This window comes from Scophthalmus maximus, chromosome 9 (genome assembly GCF_022379125.1).
Source record: "Scophthalmus maximus strain ysfricsl-2021 chromosome 9, ASM2237912v1, whole genome shotgun sequence".
Lineage (NCBI taxonomy): Eukaryota > Metazoa > Chordata > Actinopteri > Pleuronectiformes > Scophthalmidae > Scophthalmus > Scophthalmus maximus.
Window position 1 is genome coordinate 14,235,124 of NC_061523.1, and position 18,971 is coordinate 14,254,094.

Sequence of the window (18,971 nt, forward strand, 5' to 3'; positions counted from 1 at the left end):
TGAGAATTACCACTGCCTACTGAACTGCTGGGCTGGCGTTATTAGTTCAAAGACAAATGAAGCTTTCTCTTTGTGTCTGTGTGACAGGTGGTTTGTTTGTGTGTTGACTGCTTCCTCAAAATGCATAATAAAAAAAACACGTCAGCTCCACAGCGGATCCCTTGCTCCCTCTTCACATTTTCTCACTCCAGCCCCAATATTCCCATTGCCACAATCCCAGTGTTGAAAAATAACCTTGCTGGATGCTTGTGCCACACCAGATGATCCTCTGTCCCCTCATTGCTCTGCACGTGGTCAGGCCAGCTGTCTGGTCCTCAGGTCCAAACAGTCTCTCACTTTCTATTCTTCTTCCTTTTGCTGTGTTTGTTTCTTTGTTTTCTTTATTGTTTTCAATTGCTCTGTGTCATCATCCCATTTCAGTAATCTCTCATGGCATTGTTTGATTAATCCTGCCACGACACTTTCATTACTGTAATATGGTCTGATTCATTTCAGTGGGTGGGAAAAAGAGGGGACAGCCTGAATGCTAATGTGACGCATCGCCAAATGAGAGAGTGGCGTTGGGGTTGGCCGCTCAGGGAGTCCTGTCGTCCATCAGTCTCCTCCCACTTTCCTAAAGCGTTTCCTCCTCTCTGAGCCAAAACATGAGATCTATATGTGAGGTGTGTAAATCCCTCTGAGGAGAAATGGCGGCAAATTAAACGAGTCAAATGATATTCATATTCATGACGCACACAAACAAATGAGCACAGCGTTTGGAAGTATTGTACATACGACGAGTCTGCTGAGTGATGAGCTTGCCAAGTTTCAAGGACAAATGCAGAGAAAGTAGACCTCTGAAATAGTCATTACAGCCCAGATTCAAGCACACAAGCAAAACAAATGAAAAAAAGAAAAACAAAGCAGATTGAAGCTTTTGTTCTTTAAGCTGGTGATGAAGCCAAGACCAACCACATCACAAAGATTAAACAATCTTCCAATACTGAAGCCATTAGTTTGTGTGTGCTCTGGAAAAGGAACAAAAAGCAGGGAGCATACACAGTGAACTGTTGGCTACCTGCAAGCGCACAGAAAGCCATACCTGACGAAAGAAACAGTCTGGAAACAACAAACTACAAGTACAAGCACAAATCTCTCTCACTCTCTCTTTCTCTCTCTTTCGGCAGCAAATAGGAGATGATGCACAACCTGTAATCCGCAGGCATGAAGTAATCTGAGTGAATGTGCATTTGGATTATCCGTCTGGAACAGTCTAATCTGAAACACTTCTCAAACTGGTGGACTGAGGGGTCACCAAAGACCTTCAGCCATGTAGATCAGTATTTGATTTAGTGTTGTCGGGACGATCAGTAGCAGCAAGATGTATTTCACAGAGCTTTGGTGCTGAACAAGCAGTTGCTGACATGTAGATATTATGTAGACCGCGATAGATAGATAGATAGATAGATAGATAGATAGATAGATAGATAGATAGATGGATAGATAGATAGATAGATAGATAGATAGATAGATAGATGGATAGATAGATAGATAGATAGATGGATAGATAGATAGATAGATAGATAGATAGATAGATTGATAGATAGATAGATGGATTGCTGTACACTGAGATACTTATAAGACTCGATAATCTCCACGTCTGTCCCACCGATGCGCCCTGGTCTGGAGATCCACCACAATCTCTTTTGTTTTATTAACATATGATATGCTGGAGCAGTTTTAGTTCACATGGGTTCCAGTCCTGAGTTAATCTCCTCTGTTGGCAGATATCAAATATGTGACATCCTGTTCTCACTGGCTCATTGGCAGCTTTTAGATTTCCTCTGGCTGCTGACACACCTTTATCTGAGCGTCAGTGTTGTGACTTTTATCATCACGGTGCATTAAGTGACAGCTGCTCTGACAGGTCTACTAGCTCCCTGATCAGATTTCAGGATGTGCAGACTGACTTTACCGTCGTACATATTGTTTGTCTTGCTTCCTCGTGAGATGTTAAATTTAATATTAGCTCTTATGTAACCAAAAGATTACCAATAACTAATTCGCAAAGTTACCAAAATATCAATATAGTATTAGGAGTTTGAATATTACATGGATTAATATCAGAAGCCTTGGAGGTGTTCAATATTAGGAATACAACTCAGTTTGTGATGAATTATATTATAACACGTCAATAGAAGAAAATTAATGACATTCATCGAAATTTTTTTTGTAAAGTCTCCTTGGGTGAGATATCTTTTTACTCATCACATACAGTATTGCAGAGACCAACACTAAAACCTTTTTCATTTTTTATTATTATTGATGAGTAGGAGGAAACTGCAAACAACTATTTAATTACAATGTTGCCCATATGTGCACACTCAAATTCACCACAAACCAATGGACTGTGTCGCAGCTGTGTGACTGACTGCATGTTCTATCTCTGATGTAGAGTCCGCAGGGGTTTCGATTCCCAGATAGGGGACGAGTAGCTGCTCTGTTACATGTGAAATTCAATCAAACGAAATTAAAGCAAACGACAACAGCTGCAAATGCTCACAGAGCATCCGTATTCAACACACACACACACACACACACACACACACACACACTTTACTGGAGGAGGAAAATGACTGTAAACACATCTTGCACAAATGCATGTTCTCACATTCTTTGTACAGTAAGTGACACATTCGTCGGTCCATTTGCTAATGTCCTTGTGGGCCTGCTTGGTTAGAATTTGTCTCTTCTGTATTAGCTGCATTCTCTTGAATGAGTCACAAAGTAGAGTGCATCCCTCCTCTATAAATAAAGCATTAGAATATATAGAATGTATGTTTCCATACTCTGTCAAATTCTACTATGTCAGTGATTTAATTTCCCAGAATTCTTTTTCACTTCAAATTATGATTTAAATAAATATATATGTTCTATGTATGGTACAATTACTGTATATCTGCTGCTATAAAATGCATTCTTTTGATCATCCTTTGTTTAAAACACATGTCCCGGCTTTACTGCTTTCTGAAGTACTAATGTCACAGTGGCAGGCAAGATTCAAGTGTCTGCGGGTTCGTCTAATGGAAAAGCGATAGTGTTAAACAATGGGTCATGAGCCCCGATTCCTTCCTTTAGGTGGATTTGTGTTTATTGTTAATTTTTCTATTAATTTTTTAATTTGAACTGCACTGGAAATACAAGAACAAGAAATGTGCAGCATCAAACAACAGACAGGGCTTGGGAATGCATCACTTAGTTGTGTTGATTTTTAGTTGTGTCGTAGGTTGTTTAGGGATGCAGTAGTTAGCGGAAATTCTGCTAAATTCAATAACTTTTTTCATTCACATGACACAATGTTGATTCATCTTGTAAGTCTTTCTAAATATTGTTTGTATTTGAAAGAAAACCAGCAAAAGCAAGTTAGTCATCTATTCTCTCTTTACCAGTCAAGTGCTTTTTGCACCAATAGACCTGGATTTCACACCGTGACGGTTCTGGTTTCTTATCTTGATTTCTGAAACCTTGTCTCTACATTACATCGGTAGTCAGAGTTTCCCATCTTGTGCCTTCGCATCCAAGTAATATGCATCATTGAAGATCTGTCATCGGCTCCTCTTCTCCGCAAATGTTGAAGAACGGGGGAGTTGTCTGACAACACTACAAGTTGTGTTAAATTGAATTGGACATGTTCTGCCCAAACACCCAGAGGAGGCATGAGGAATGAGAAGCACTTCTTCTAAAAACCCAATTCTTATTTATCCGAGAGCTATGTGGGTTGGCAGACTGTGGGAAGTCTGGAAGCTTAATGAAATAGCAGATTTACATTAAAAAAAACAATGAATTACAGGAATAAACTATATTTCTCTTGGATCGGTCACTTTAAGAGAATGCATATAAAAGGTTAACAGTGATTAGAAGGTTCATATATAATTTTGGAGATTTCTCCCATATTTACAGTTTTAGAGAAGAGATGTGTTCTGCAGTCAAGATTAAAACCTCTGTATACACTGCAAACCAAAATCAATATAAAGCACCTCAGACCATGGTCCCCACTTTTGAAAAGATTTATGAATCAAATTAGCATCAAATTCACTTCATATCAATATCTGGCGTTCACACTGATGTTTTAAACAGCAGCTAATGTGGAACAATGTGTCTCAAGCTCTGTGAGATGAGTTTTACAGTGTGTGTGTGTTAGTGTGTGTTTATACTTGAAGAATGCCATTCCACGGACATAAAATATCCAGTATAGACGACTTTCAGGCTCATTAGAGATTCTTTGAGCGGAAATTAGTCACTGACTAGGGCTCTGGTCACAGTCCAATATGAAATTACAGTTCTTCTTGTGTGAATATCTCTAAATAAATATTGAAATAGTGAATAACTACCAAATCTTCCAGAGGGCGAGGCAGTGTTCAAGTGCACGATAAGCAGACTGTTTGCAGGCAGCTCTCTTTGCAACCCAGTGGGAGGAACTCTAAAATCACTCATATGCACGAACCATCCTCTGGATTCACATTGGCTTGTAACACTGAGGTCCAGCAGGTGTAAATTTAAGCCTGTCCGATATGGATGCGATGCCACCTGGTGGCGTGACACTGACACAGCACTGGCTGTGGTACAGATGGTTTATTCTAAATCCCCCCCAAAAATTTAACTCATCTTTTATTTGGAATAGTCAAGTGGTAAAGTAAAACAAACAAACTAGTTTCTAAATCTATTTAAGTATCAAGAAAAATTAAGTTTATTTATAAAAAACAGATTGCGTCTTAAAGCTTTAGAAAACATGCTTTTGAGTAATGCACCGTTATACGACACATAACATGTCTTTCAATTGATTTCGTAAACAAAAAAATAGAAAGAGCTCCCTTGCAATTCTAAATTTCAGGTGATTGATATAATATATGGGACGGCTGTGGCTGAGGTGATAGAGTGGGTCGCCAACTAACAAGAAGGCCGATGGTTTGATCCACGACTCCTCCAGTCCAATGTGTCCTTGGGGACGACAGATCTTAAATTGCCACTGATGGCTGCACCAAATATCAAAAAATAATTTATATATACACAAATACACTATATTAAAGGGAGTGTGAGGTCATTCAGCTGTGGTATTTTTTCTTATTTTTCTAATTAATTTTGAATTACAGCGGCAAATTAAAATTACCTGTCCCCACCATATGTGTCAATAAAGTGTCAAATGAAAAACTTACACCAAAAATTCAAGGTAAATAAACATAATTTATAACTAGATTGAGACCCAATGTGTAACAAGTCACCAATAAAATAATTTCTGTCCTAACAGAGAGAAAATAGCACAACAAACACAGTGAGGTACACATCTCGTAAAGTGTGTCTCTCACGTCATCCATCATTTAAAGGGGCAGTAAGCGATTTCAGAGAGAGCATGTCTCTCTTTATGTTGTTGTTGTGACTTTACTGCTCTGGCAGGGCCAGAGTTGCAAGACCATCCGCTAGCACGTGTCGACGAGTGATGTTTACAAACTGCACTCAGTGTTATGTGGTGCCTTCTGCACCATTTTTTTTTTTTTCGATTTACAGAGCCAAGGTTGAGCTGAAAATCTGGATTTTTTTTTCTAGCTAGAGGACCCTGAGGAAATATCCGCTAATTTTTACAAAACGTGTATTGCTTTATAATCGCTTACTGCCCCTTTAAACCAACACCATTTTTAAAGGCCAAAGTAATTCACATTAGAGATCCTCAGAGTGGTAATAGAAACGCCTCCCCCTCTCTCTCTCTCTCTCCCTCCCTTTCACACCGACTGCCACACAAGGACCCATCTGTATAGGTAGACTAAAAACAACATGATTTGGATTTCAAAATCAGAAGTAACGTACGTTTACTAGCACATGGAGCTGGAAAGTGAGATCCGACCACAAATGGAGACCTGTAGCTGTCCACTTGTGATAAGATCACACGAGATGGATGTTAATACCAGGTTTGAACAGGGACGTTGTTAGTGTCACATGTGACCTTTCCACTCTCTTTTCACTTGTCTTTGCTCTTGTCACGAGGTAAACGGCCCATGTTGTAAAATTCTAGGTTTGGCCTCATGTCGGTGAGGTGGGCGAGCCGGTTGGACATGGCAAAGAAAGCAGCAATGGCGGCAATATCCCAGGCATCCTCGCGGTCAAAGCCCACTTCCTCTAAAGCCTGGAAGTGCTGTTCCGTGATGGTGTCGCAGCGACACACAGCCATCGCAAAGTCCAGCATGGCACGCTCCCGAGGTCCCAGCTCGGCATTCTCATAGTTAACAACAACCTGGGTGAAAGCAAGGAGAGGAGGGCAGGCAAGTCATTAGAACAAATTCACATTTACAATGTATAGCTGCAACAGTTAATCAATTAGTAATCCATTACTAAATTAACAGTCAACTATTTTGATCACCTATTAATCGGTTCAAGTAGTTTTTATGAAAAAAAAGTCCAAAACTCTGATTTCAGCTTCTTAAATGTGAATAATTTCTGGTTTCTTTGCTCCTTTATGACAGTAAACTGAATATCTTTGGTGTGTGGACAAAACAAAACATCATCTTGAGGGTTTTGGGAAACACGATCAACATTTTTCACCATTTTATGGACCAAACATCTAATGACCTAAAAAACCAAAACAACTAAAAAATGGCCTAAAATATTCTGAATCTGTTTTCAGTATGCAGAAAATTATTATCCACTCACATTAAATTCTGTATTTGATTTTGTCCATACATTACATCAAATGTCTGATTTCATCTGGGTCTCTGAACTGACCAGTAAACTTAACTGGCTACGTTATTTAACTGCGTGTTACAATAGGCAGGGAAGAGGCAGTCAGTGAAAGATGATGATACCTGATCGGACATAGTGGGCTTCTTAGAGTAGATGCGGTGCAGTGCACTGTGGGCTACCACACAGTAAAGACACTTGTTGTGGATGCTCGTTGCGACCACGATCAGCTCACGGTCGGCCTTGGTCAATCCGCCTGAAAGACATTTGATAGAGAATTATTGTGAAATTAGGGGAGTAAAAGCAACAACAACAACACATGGACAAACTAACAACATCTTATTTAGACAAGATGTAATCCAGAAACGTTTCCACCACACGCAGCGCATGTAAACCTAGATTAAATAATAATTGTTAATTCAACCGGTTCGATCACCAGCTGGCAACGCTTTTGCATCCTGGTGGTGGATTCTGAGTTGACTCACCTTTTAGGACAATCCCTAAAAATCTACAAGAAACTTACTGACACACACACACACACACACACACACACACCTGTCTCCTTGTTCATTAGTTCATTGTAGTATGCGAAGAAGGCTCTGAACTCTGCAGGCCTGTGAGAGAGCACTTTGAAGACATTTGGCAGAAAGCCTCCCTGTGAAGAAACAAGTTCAGCAGGTAAGAAGACAACTGGGTTGATGTGAAGCAGAGTCAAATAATGCCTTTGTTCGTTTATTTCTATATGTGTATATATATATATTTTTTTAACCTTTGTCTCAACTTCCTCCATAAGCTCCACAATGTCAACGGGCAGGTCTGTCCTGTAAGGAACTGGATAGCGGCTGACTTTCTCCGGAGGAGGGTCACTGGACAAATGTCTGGTCCCCGCCGCCGCCGCCGCCGCCACCTTCCCCCGCAAGCGGAGAGCCGCCTGGACCGGAGAGGAACATGTCAGTGTCGCGCGGAGGCAGATCCACAGACAGCACGACGGAGAGGAAGAGTAGAGGTCAACTCACCAGCTGAGTGAACACAGCAGGACGGAACAACTTGGAGATGACCTGAGTCGCCATGTCCGTCTGGAAAGTGCAGGGTTACGGAGCCTGCGAAGGGTCAGACCACGAGTGCGCCTCTTTTTTTTCCGCCGTTTCGTCGCAAAACTTTTGGTAGACAAGCGACTCGATTGCGTGTCAACACACACGTACGATCACAGATTCAGTTCGTATGTTGTCTGGCGGCGCCTTCATGCAGTTCTTCTCCGCACCACGGGGGTCAGGCTGTGTGAAGAGTGGACTGTGTTGCCATGTTTTTGCCTCCTTCTTGGCAGTATAATAATAATACTCCTTGGCACAAATAAATCATTATGTCTGCGTTTGAGATAATTCGAATCATGCTCACGGTCGTGGTTTGCGTGCGAGCTACGTGGTGGATGCATTCCAGATACCATATTCTTCCTGTAAGGCAGAAATCAGGGCAACAAAAGGCTCACGATCTTCCACTGTCGACCCGCTGACCCGGAAGTGACTTGGTGGCGAAGGAGCGACTGGTTTTCATTCATCTCGAATAAAAACGGTTTGAGTAGTTTATCAGGACAATAATATTATTCGAGGCCTAATTGAACATCGCATTCGAAATGTTTTACCATGTAAGTATGTGTAGTACTTCCACTGTGTGAGTGGATTAGTAGTAGCTAACGGGCGTTTTTGTTAATACAGGTTTGCAAAGCGTGATCGCTACTTGTTAGCATTGCTAATGTAGCCGAGCGAAACTTCTGCAAGTCCGTTTTTTTTTTTTTGACTGTCATACAGACACTTTGGTTTGTCCCTCTTCGATCACGGTAGCATCAGCCGCAGCTTCGCGTTCATAATAAAATACACGTTGAACATGCAATCTGTAATAATGGAAGCGTTGTTTTACCATGCACACGTTTGTTTTCGCAGATTTCTTTGGAGCATGAGATCTTACTACACCCGAGGTATTTTGGTCCGAACCTCCTCAACACCGTGAAGCAGAAGCTTTTCACGGAGGTGGAGGGAACCTGCACGGGCAAGTGAGTGGCTGCCACACTCGGTTATTTGCAGAAGATAAATTAAATTGTGTAATTTGACTGGGAAGTGTTAATCTGCCATTTTGTTGACACGCATTTGGACGTTTCTTGAGTTCACTGGACCCCAACTCAAATCAAACGCGTGTGAAACAAACATACTTGTAAACAAATAGAAGCTCCCTTCTACTCAGGTATCATGGAAACTTTATTTATCTCATATAAAATTTAACATCAGTCATTTTGAATCCTTTGGATCTATGGATTGTGTTCAAAACTCAGAGTTGACTTGGGGAATAATTTTTTTAATCGTCACTTTAAACTCAAAGGCAACATCAGCCAATATTCGTTTTGGCCTTTTAAAGTCATCATGACAACATCAATACTCTCTTTAAATATGTATGTTTTGCATTCATACGCCTGCACAGAAAAACGTTAATATAGACTTGTTATTAAATTCTCTTTTTCAGGTATGGATTTGTCATCGCGGTCACCACCATTGACAACATTGGTGCAGGCATAATCCAGCCGGGCAGAGGGTTTGTCCTGTACCCAGTCAAGTACAAGGCCATTGTGTTTCGCCCATTTAAGGGGGAAGTGGTGGACGCTGTGGTCACTCAGGTTAACAAGGTGAGGAACTGTGCGGTGCCTGTTAAGCAGCTGCTATGCAGAATGTTTACTCTTGAACTTGATTCTTATGTGATAAGGGCACAGTGTCACTGTGGCCTTTCTCCAAAGCTCATTACCACTACCAGCCTCTAGATGATACTAAAGTACATCAGCTTGGTACTGCATTGCTTGATAAGGTTTTGTGTCCCTCTGTGGTGGATGATTTTAAATATAAAGTGATTAAAAACTCCTGTTTTTTATTTATCTTATATTTTCCCCTATTTCTGGCAGGTCGGGTTGTTCACAGAAATTGGTCCGATGTCTTGCTTCATTTCTCGCCATGTGAGTCGTAAAGTGTAACACCTATAGTTGTTGACTGAATTGGTTGCCTTTGGTACATGTTCAAGATGCATATGTTGTTTCTCACAAAGAACTTTCCTTTTACAGTCCATCCCTTCAGAAATGGAGTTCGATCCTAATTCTAATCCTCCTTGTTATAAAACAGTTGATGAGGTAAGAATATTCAGTGTTATTTGATAGTACCAGCAACTAGATAGAAAAATAAAATTACCATTTGCATACTTGATAAAAACAAAAAGTAATTTCCAGCTAGACATAATTTCTTGGCTTTAACAACTTTTGAAATTAAATGATTAATGATTAAATGTAAAAAAAGAAAAAAACCTGTTATAGTTACATTTGTGTTAAAAAATGTTATTTTCAATGTCTCCTCAAGGACATTGTCATCCAGCAAGATGATGAGATCAGGCTAAAGATTGTGGGAACAAGAGTGGACAAGAATGATATTGTAAGTATATTTTCTTTATTTTTTTAAAGGACCATATATTTCACATTGACCTGGGAAAAAATAATAAGAAAACCTGTTTGCCTATGTGTCAAATTGTACCTTTCCCCCTTTTTTCGCCAGTTTGCGATTGGATCTCTCATGGATGATTATCTGGGTGAGTATTACCCCTCAGAACATTGTCATACAGGTGTTAGCTGTGCTCATTAGATGTTCATTAATTGATAAAATTGCTCCTATTAAAAAAAAAAATGTCTGGAAAAGCCAAAGGGGTTTGCCAGTCTCTGAACACCCTTTGCGTTCTAAGAGACCCTCTCATATTTGGCCCGCTGAGCTACATTGGATTTTTCCCATAATGGTGATGCAATTTTCCAAAAGATTTGGTCGGTCAGAAGCCAGTGCCTTTTTACGCTTTGATCTATTACCTTGAACATGACTGGCTCTGGAGCTGGGTATGTGTTCTGAATGAGTCACTGTAGCTTTTTAGCCCAGTAAGATGTGAACCCCCATCATAACCCCAAAAACCTTGGGGTTAAACAAGAAGTAAATATGATGATTACAAATCCTGCTTCATAGTACAGAGAGACCTCTGCTTTTTATATGCTTTGGTTTTTTTCTGAGATTGATCATTAAACTCGCCTTCATTTTTATTTCCAGGCCTTGTGAGCTGATTCGCCCCAGAAGCTGCACATTACATGGGACATTTTTATGTAGTAGTTTCTTTATTTCTTTGTCAAAATTAATATTTTTCTACACTGGTTGATGTGGTTTGCTGACAGGTGGAGAAGCGCATAGCAACCTGTTTTTTTATTTGTTTGTACAGATTATACTTGAATTTTCAAAGAAAATTAATTTACTTAATTTAGTGCTTATTTCATGTAGAGTTCATACTTTCCCATCTCGTCTATATATTCTTTGTTTTTTGTTTGCGGGTTGTAATAAAGTTTTTTTTTAAATTTGTTCTTATATTTTTGTATTCTTGTTTGTTTTAAGAACAGTATGTTAATATGATCAGTCTTCGTGTGAGAATAGATTTGATATCAAATGTTCTGAAAAGTGCCATTGCGTCACCCACTGCACAAATCAAGAGGAGAAATGTGAACGCGGAAAGCCCAAGGGCGCGCACGTCGTCCGGACGTAAATACGTCAGAGGCGCGCGCCCTCGCTCTTTCTTTGTCTCGTCCTGAAGATGGCGGCAGGGGTGAGTAAGATGGAGAGCTAGCCAGTGACGGAGCGCTTTTATACTTTCCCGACTCAATCCGCCGCCGATCGGTTACATCTGCTCTCCCAGTGAGCGTCTTTCCGTGCGGGTCGTGTCCCCGGTGTGCGACGGAGCCGTTAGAAGCTTCATTTTAGAACTTTTTCATTCAGTGTTCATTGTAACCGAGGTTAGCTCTCGCCACCCGCACTACGCATTGGGAAATGAATGACGCCCCTTTCTTGGCCCAGGCTTTTGCCACGTTACCTTTAGCCATTTTCATGCCGTGCAAAGTTCTTGTTACTCTTTTAAAAAAAAAAAAAATCTTTTCGTAGCCCCGAGTCCCAATGTCCGTACTGTCGTCGCCTCGGTTGCTTTGTGTTTCGGTTGTAGCCCCGACGGACACGGCTGGGACGGAATCTCCACGGTTGTAAGCGGCGATGGAAGCTAGTTAGCATTTAAAGCGAGCGCATGGCCACGTGAGCATATCCGTCGTTTTTTGTTCGGTCAATCCCCACACGCACGTTTATCAGCGACACTCGGCTGTTGTACGTTTCTCAAGTTCGACCCCATTTCCCTTCGTGGTCAGTGGCTTCGAAGTGGTCGACCATCTTGATTTTCGAAGGCATCATTCATTTGCGTCAGGAACATTCCAAGTCGCTCGGTGGCTTAGATCCCACAGTTCAGTGTTAAACAGAACTGGGATTGCGACCACGGCATGTCCCTTGTCAAAGCATCGAGATGTGTCCACGAGAACCCAATACTGCCCAAGACCAGTCCGACGTGTAGCTGTCCTGCTGACAAAACGGTTACATGCATGTTCACATTTTAGTTTAAGTATTTGTCTAACAATTTCACTGCTGTGTCCCCGTGTTTCAGACTCTGTACTCGTACCCAGAGAACTGGCGGGCCTTCAAGGCCCAGATTGCAGCCCAGTACAGTGGTGCTAGCCTCAAAGTGGCCAGCAACTCCCCTGCCTTCACCTTCGGGCAGACGAACCGTACTCCTGCCTTCCTCAACAACTTCCCTCTGGGCAAGGTTAGTTCAACTGGTTCAGTCCGTTTAAAGGGATAGCTCAAGTTTTACAAATGCATTGATTGATCATTGCCTATATGTAAAATGGTTTGACCACACCATTGTTGTGTGAAAGGCAAATCTTCCCTTGTTCTTCACCACTTGATTATGTTTAAAAAAAAATTGCATTTATTAAATTGTAAATTCTGGCATTTTTTTGTAGGTACCTGCCTACCAGGGAGATGACGGCTTCTGTCTGTTTGAGAGTAACGCCATTGCTCACTATCGTAAGTTCAAATTTATAAAAAGCTGATTGGTTGGTCTGTCGCATTCTCAGTTACATAGTTCGTGGAGGTCTTTTCATAGTAAGGCCATGAATGACGTAGAGCAAATGCTATTTGTTAAAATCTGACAGCATCACTGGAAAGACTAGTCACTCCAGTGAGCAAAACTTCTCATTCACAAGTTTATTTCTTAAAATAGTGGCTTGTCATCTTTCAGGAATAGCTTTAGAAGGATTATTAGTCTCACCAGTTGAATGGTCAAATGTTTGAAATCCAGTCAGACTGCACTGTATATACATTAATGTTCAAATACAGTTCACCTTGTGAAAACCCACTTATTGTATGTTCCTGGCACACGAAAGTGGAATTACATATATTTCGATTTCTAAAAACAACAACTTTTTAATCTATCAACCACAGTGAGCAGTGATGCCCTGCGTGGTGCCACTCCCCAGGCCGCAGCCCAGGTGCTGCAGTGGGTGAGCTTTGCTGACTCAGAGATCATCCCTCCAGCCAGCGCATGGGTGTTCCCCACTCTGGGAATCATGCAGTTCAACAAGCAGGTATGTAGCTCAGCATTTTCTGGCCAAGCTTAAGACTTAAAGTATTATTTGGTAGCTGCAGTTGAAGGGTGCCAGTTGTCCAGAACGCAATGCCCTGCAAATGTGTCCTGGCACTTGATTATATAGTAGATTTAAAATGTGTGTAATCCTGCGTAGTCATCTTTTTATTTGGGTCTGTCCAGGCCACAGAGCAGGCAAAGGAGGACGTGAAGAGAGCACTTACAATACTGAACCAACACCTGAACACCCGTACCTTCCTTGTGGGCGAGAGGATCAGCCTTGCCGACATCACTGTGGTCTGCTCCATGCTCTGGCTCTACAAACAGGTACACAAACAGCAACACCCACGCTGTTCATTTATTCTTTTTGACATTACATCTGTGATTTGCATCAAGATGCCTAAACACATCTGTTCCCTGTAGGTCCTTGAGCCATCTTTCCGTCAGCCATACCCCAACGTGACCCGCTGGTTTGTCACCTGTGTCAACCAGCCCCAGTTCAAGACTGTCCTTGGAGAGGTCAAGATGTGTGAAAAGATGGCCCAGTTTGATGGTAATTTACCAATAATAAGATCTCAAGCACATGACTACCATTTCTACTGTGAAATTATTCCCATGCTCCCTAAGTTCTTGATAGCAGTGTCCCCTGTCATTGGGCAAGTCAGTGTCTAATCATGGCACCAAGTCTTAATCTGACAGGGGCAGATAAACTTGAAACCACATTCATCCCAGTCATCTCTGTTTGTGAGTAATGGGCTGGTTCATGCTGTGGTCACAGTAAGACAGACTGAACTCGAGGTACTGTGTAGAAAAATTGCTCCACGGGTATTTTAATTTGAGCCTTTTTTCTTTGGCTATTTCTGAAAGATGGGCAGGAAGTTGTGTATTATCCAGATAAACTTGGGGTTAAGCGAGTGAAACCTCGATGACAAACATCACAACGTTGTTCAATGTGTCTAGCGCAATTGTTGCATCACCTTATTGTCAGGGATTGTTGTGTCTGTGTTAAGCATGTCCGAAGCTTGTAATATTTTAAAATGTATTATCAAAGTCTAAGCCAGAGAGAAGTCCTACAAGAGTGCATAACCAAAGACTTAATCATTTAACAGAAAACATGTTTGCCATTGTTTGTTCAGCCAAAAAGTTTGCTGAGATGCAGCCCAAGAAAGAGGCCGCTCCTAAGAAAGAGAAGGCAGCAAAAGAGCCAGCCAAGCCCCAGGAGAAGAAAGAGAAGAAAAAGGAAGAGAAGAAGCCCGCTCCAGAGGAGGACATGGACGACTGTGATGCTGCTTTGGCTGCTGAGCCCAAAACCAAGGACCCCTTTGCACACCTGTCAAAGAGGTAAACACCCTTAGGTTTTGTATGTAGCATATGTCTCAGTATTTATCATTACCCTTATTGTCACGTGTCCAGCAAACAGGTTTCTGAATGGGCACACTTGCAAGGTCCTAGTCCTTGTGATCACCATAGCAGATTATTTACTCAAGCTGCCTCCCCAGTTAATATAAGTATAACTTGATGGGTAGAAGCAGTTCACGCTCCATGGTGCATTTGATGACCTATTGAAGATTGAATCATGCACGACCACATTTTTGGTGTACACACCATGCATGTTAAGTGTTAACAGACCTGTACACCAATCATGAAACTCCCCTCTGTTGGGAAAGCAGATGGTCCCCTGTCTTTGGGCAAGGCAGTGTCCAGATATGGCACCAAGTCTTAATCTGACGGGGGAAGAGAAAAGGAAGACCATGTTCATCCCAGTCATCTCCGTTTCAGTGAGAAAAAGGCTGGTTCATGCTATGGGCACAAACCACGATCACTCTGAGATGTAGTTGATTGTGTAGGAATTTTCAAGTGCTTAAGTTTGGTCAGTGGCCAAAGCTGATTTATTATTATTTTTAAATGTTATGGTGGCAGGAAGCCAACACCTGTCCCCAGCCATTTTGTGGTGGGAAAATTAAGTTTACATTTTCGTAGTTTAGTCCACCTCCAACACATTATTTACTCAACTTGTCATTCTGTCCTCTATCTACAGAAAGCACAAATGTATATGACCTGATCTTTCCTCTTTCTTTTTTTTTTTTTTTTAAAAGTGCATTTGTCTTTGATGAGTTCAAGAGGAAGTACTCCAACGAGGACACCCTAACAGTAGCAATTCCCCACTTCTGGGAGCACTTTGACCGAGAGGGATACTCCATCTGGTACAGCCAGTACAAATACCCCGACGAGCTTACACTCACCTTCAAGAGCTGCAACCTTATCACAGGTGAGACACCAGCAGCAGCCACATTTTCGGGAAAGGAAGTAATCTCTTTGATGGTACATTTGATGTTTTGACATCTTATTATATGGACCATCATAGTTGCCCAGTGGTTGGAAAGCACCCAGGAATAGATTTTGTCCTACTAGGTTTTGCTTTGAGTTTAATCAATCTGTCCAACGGTCATCTCACACACTGTGCAAAGATGACAAGTGGATTTTGCTCATATGAACAACGCCTGTAGTTTTCTTGGTCAACTTTTATTTGGCCATCATATGATAGACAGTGAAGGAGTAGGGGAATGACATGCAGTAAATTGTTTGTCCGACCCAGGTTTAATCAGAGACCCATTAAATGTGTATGCACCCCTAACCATTTGGCGACTGGGTCACTCCCATACATTTTTTTGTTGTATAGTGTCTTGTGACACATTTCACTGCTTCAGAATAATTTTAAAGCCATGGCTATAACATAGATTTGGGGATTTTCTTTGTGTGAAGATCTCCCCTGTCATTGGGCAAGGCAGTGTCCAATCATGGCACCAAGTCTTAATCTGACAGGGGCAGAGAAACTTGAAACCACATTCATCCCAGTCATCTCTGTTTGTGAGTAATGGGCTGGTTCATGCTGTGGTCACAGTAAGACAGACTGAGCTCGAGGTACTGTGTTGAGACAGAATTTCTCCACGGTTATTTTAGTTTTCTTTTTCTCTTTAGCTATTTCTGAAAGATGGGCAGGAAGTTGTGCATTATCCAGATAAACTTGAGTGAAACATGGATGATAAACATGACAATGTGGTTCAATGTGTATAGGGCAATTGCTGCAACACTGTATTGTCAAGGAATTTTGTGTCGGTGCATTGATAAAATGTCTGCCATGTATCAAATACCCTCCTCGTTCTAAACAGGCATGTTCCAGCGCCTGGACAAACTGAGAAAGAACGCCTTCGCCAGTGTTATCCTGTTTGGCACCAACAATGACAGCACCATCTCTGGCATCTGGATCTTCAGAGGGCAGGAACTGGCATTCCCTGTAAGTTCTGTGAAGAGTGAACACACTTTTCCACTTGTATTCTGACTTCAGTCATGTCCGCACCCCTCAAGCATTTACTACCGGTTTGTGTCCTGAGACAAAATGTTTGATTTGGATAAAACTCATCTTTTCTGACTCGGCTGCTTCTCAGAATTTGAAGCATCATTTTTGTTTATTTGGTATCAAGATTTCCATGGTCCCTCTTAAGTTCTTAAGAGTTTTATAAAAAAAATGATTTTCTTAAATTAAATCTCTTGGAATTGTTAAAGAATATATAATGGGGCTTTGTTCAAATGCAGACAAATTGTTGGGTAGAAGTAGGCCTGCTCTGTAGGATCCATCCCTCTGTGGTGAAAGCAGCATGTCCCCTGTCTTTGGGCAAGGCAGTGTCCATTCATGACACCAAGTCTTAATCTGACGGGGGAAAAACAACTTGAGACCATATTCATCCCAGTCGTCTCCATTTCAGTGAGTTAATAGGCTGGTTCATGCTATGGGCACATTGAAAACTGAGAAATTCTGTTTTTAGATTTTTCTGCACTGTTTCTAATTTGCGGTACTTTAATCTCTGGCTACAATTGATTGCAGCACAAAATGAACATTGTGAGAAAATGAGTCTTATTGGTAAATGCTTACACGGTCTGTTTCAATACAGACTATATAATGTTCCTAGTACTACCTTTTGGATATTCTGGCATGAGTTATCTCTAATCTGATAATCGGTGGTAGTACATTATCAGCTCTTCAAGCCTGTAGGGTAAATCACTCCCATTCAAGTAAGATTTATTTTTTCCACTCCCTCAGCTGTCCCAAGACTGGCAGATCGACTATGAATCATACGACTGGCGCAAGCTGGACGCAGACAGTGAGGAGTGCAAGACCATGGTAAAGGAGTACTTTGCCTGGGAGGGAGACTTTAAGCATGTGGGTAAAGCCTTTAACCAGGGCAAGATCTTCAAGTGAGTGGACACTAGGACAGTGTGAAGAAAGCACTCTGCGCTTCTGCTCTCCAAAACGTAACCTGATGGACTTTCAGCCAACACGTGCTTACCACAAAGAATGACTTGGAACAATGGTGTTTAAAGACAAGAGAATTTTGTCTATGGCCTCAAACTGGGTTTTTGTTGTTGACCTGCGAAATAAAGAATTCTCCACAATGCCATCTGTGGAATATGATGTCTGGTGTATGACTTCAGTGTCATGTGTTGTTTTTGTATTTTGCAGTAGCAAACTTCATACAAATGCATTGTAATTGCTACATCGCTTCGGTTGAGAGAAATGGAGAACATGTTACACGTTTTATTTAGTGCACACGCGTAAAGAAATAAACTTGTAGAGTAACGCAACAGTAGTGGACGATTGAGTTTTTTGACCTCCAATCAAATATTGAAGGAAATAACTGCTGCAGCGTGATGGGAGTGTACTCCATACGCTGACATCACTGTTGTGGTGCAACAGTGTACACTTGTGACTACACCCAACATGAGCAGGGTGTGGTTGGTTTAAAATGTCATCTTTAAACTTTCAACAATGTGACAGATCTTTTCAGGACTGCAGTTACCATAGCAGGCACTTTTTGTCTGAGTGTTACTGTTGATTTCTGAAAAGGTGAATACATATAAGTTCTTGGAAACATTTAAGTTCTAACACGTCAGTATTTTGCAGCTTCCAAGCAGTGTTTCTCAACTTCCTGCAGAGGGCAGACAGATGTAAAGTTTGCTGGGCCTGTTGAATCAAGTGGAGACTGAAAACGAGTGGGCAGAGCTCTGTGGTTTGGTCCAACTCAAACAATATCATCTGCTTTAAACTATGGGCTCTTGTTTTGATGTTGCTTGTGTCCCCCAAGGAGAAGGAGCCTGGAATAAATCTTCATAAAGAACCGTGAAAATGTCAAGGCAATGTCATGAACATAAAATTATTTTTTTCTCTTACGGTTCCACTTGAGAAAGACACCAGCACATTAACTTTTTATATATTTTACCAGAAATGCTACAAAGTTTAATCCACTTGCATGGTAGATTTAGTAATACGTGAATGGTACTGATGAAACGAGAAAAGCGGGCACACTGATTCAAAACTACAGAATAATTCAACCACTGCGTTTCCATGCCAGTCAGAGCTGTTGGTAAGAATTATTTATTTTACTTGATGCGATTGTCTGAAAGAAACCCTTTGATTTTATAACACCCCACAAATGCAGAAAGACCATGCTCTGTAAGATGGTATCATTAAAGATCAAAACCTTTTCTTTTACGGGGCCTGATTTTGAATAGGCCTATATACACGTCCATAAGTTTCCTTCAGTTATCATAATGGAAGGGAACTTTAGTGGAACTTAAAATGAATTGTGTCTGCTGTGTAGGCATAAAGCTGGTCTGATGACTAAGAACTTAATCGGACACACCCAACTGAAATGATAGTTTTGATCGTTTGTCCGTTTGCACACCTGCAGTCAGGC

The 18,971-nt window shown here is 41.3% G+C and overlaps 3 protein-coding genes across 3 annotated transcripts; 2 read left to right on the plus strand and 1 right to left on the minus strand.

Moving 5' to 3' along the window:
• Positions 1-5,200: 5,200 nt before the first annotated feature.
• Positions 5,201-7,948, minus strand: si:ch211-175m2.5 (uncharacterized protein LOC568697 homolog). The gene is made up of 5 exons (XM_035648998.2): positions 7,722-7,948; positions 7,475-7,636; positions 7,261-7,360; positions 6,831-6,961; positions 5,201-6,262 (listed from the first exon to the last, which is right to left on the minus strand). Exons 1-5 carry the CDS (start codon positions 7,773-7,775, stop codon positions 5,990-5,992), a joined length of 720 nt encoding a protein of 239 aa, XP_035504891.2. The 5' UTR covers positions 7,776-7,948; the 3' UTR covers positions 5,201-5,989.
• Positions 7,949-8,191: 243 nt separating this feature from the next.
• On the plus strand, positions 8,192-11,126 carry polr2g (RNA polymerase II subunit G). Its single transcript, XM_035648999.2, has 8 exons — positions 8,192-8,347; positions 8,643-8,752; positions 9,217-9,376; positions 9,647-9,697; positions 9,803-9,868; positions 10,092-10,163; positions 10,284-10,317; positions 10,818-11,126. The coding sequence occupies exons 1-8, from the start codon at positions 8,336-8,338 to the stop codon at positions 10,829-10,831; spliced, it is 519 nt and encodes a 172-aa protein (XP_035504892.1). The 5' UTR covers positions 8,192-8,335; the 3' UTR covers positions 10,832-11,126.
• Positions 11,127-11,209: 83 nt separating this feature from the next.
• eef1g (eukaryotic translation elongation factor 1 gamma) lies at positions 11,210-17,689 on the plus strand. Its single transcript, XM_035648997.2, has 10 exons — positions 11,210-11,361; positions 12,238-12,396; positions 12,596-12,659; positions 13,077-13,219; positions 13,402-13,545; positions 13,642-13,771; positions 14,355-14,559; positions 15,315-15,487; positions 16,389-16,513; positions 17,318-17,689. Exons 1-10 carry the CDS (start codon positions 11,350-11,352, stop codon positions 17,474-17,476), a joined length of 1,314 nt encoding a protein of 437 aa, XP_035504890.1. The 5' UTR covers positions 11,210-11,349; the 3' UTR covers positions 17,477-17,689.
• Positions 17,690-18,971: the final 1,282 nt, after the last annotated feature.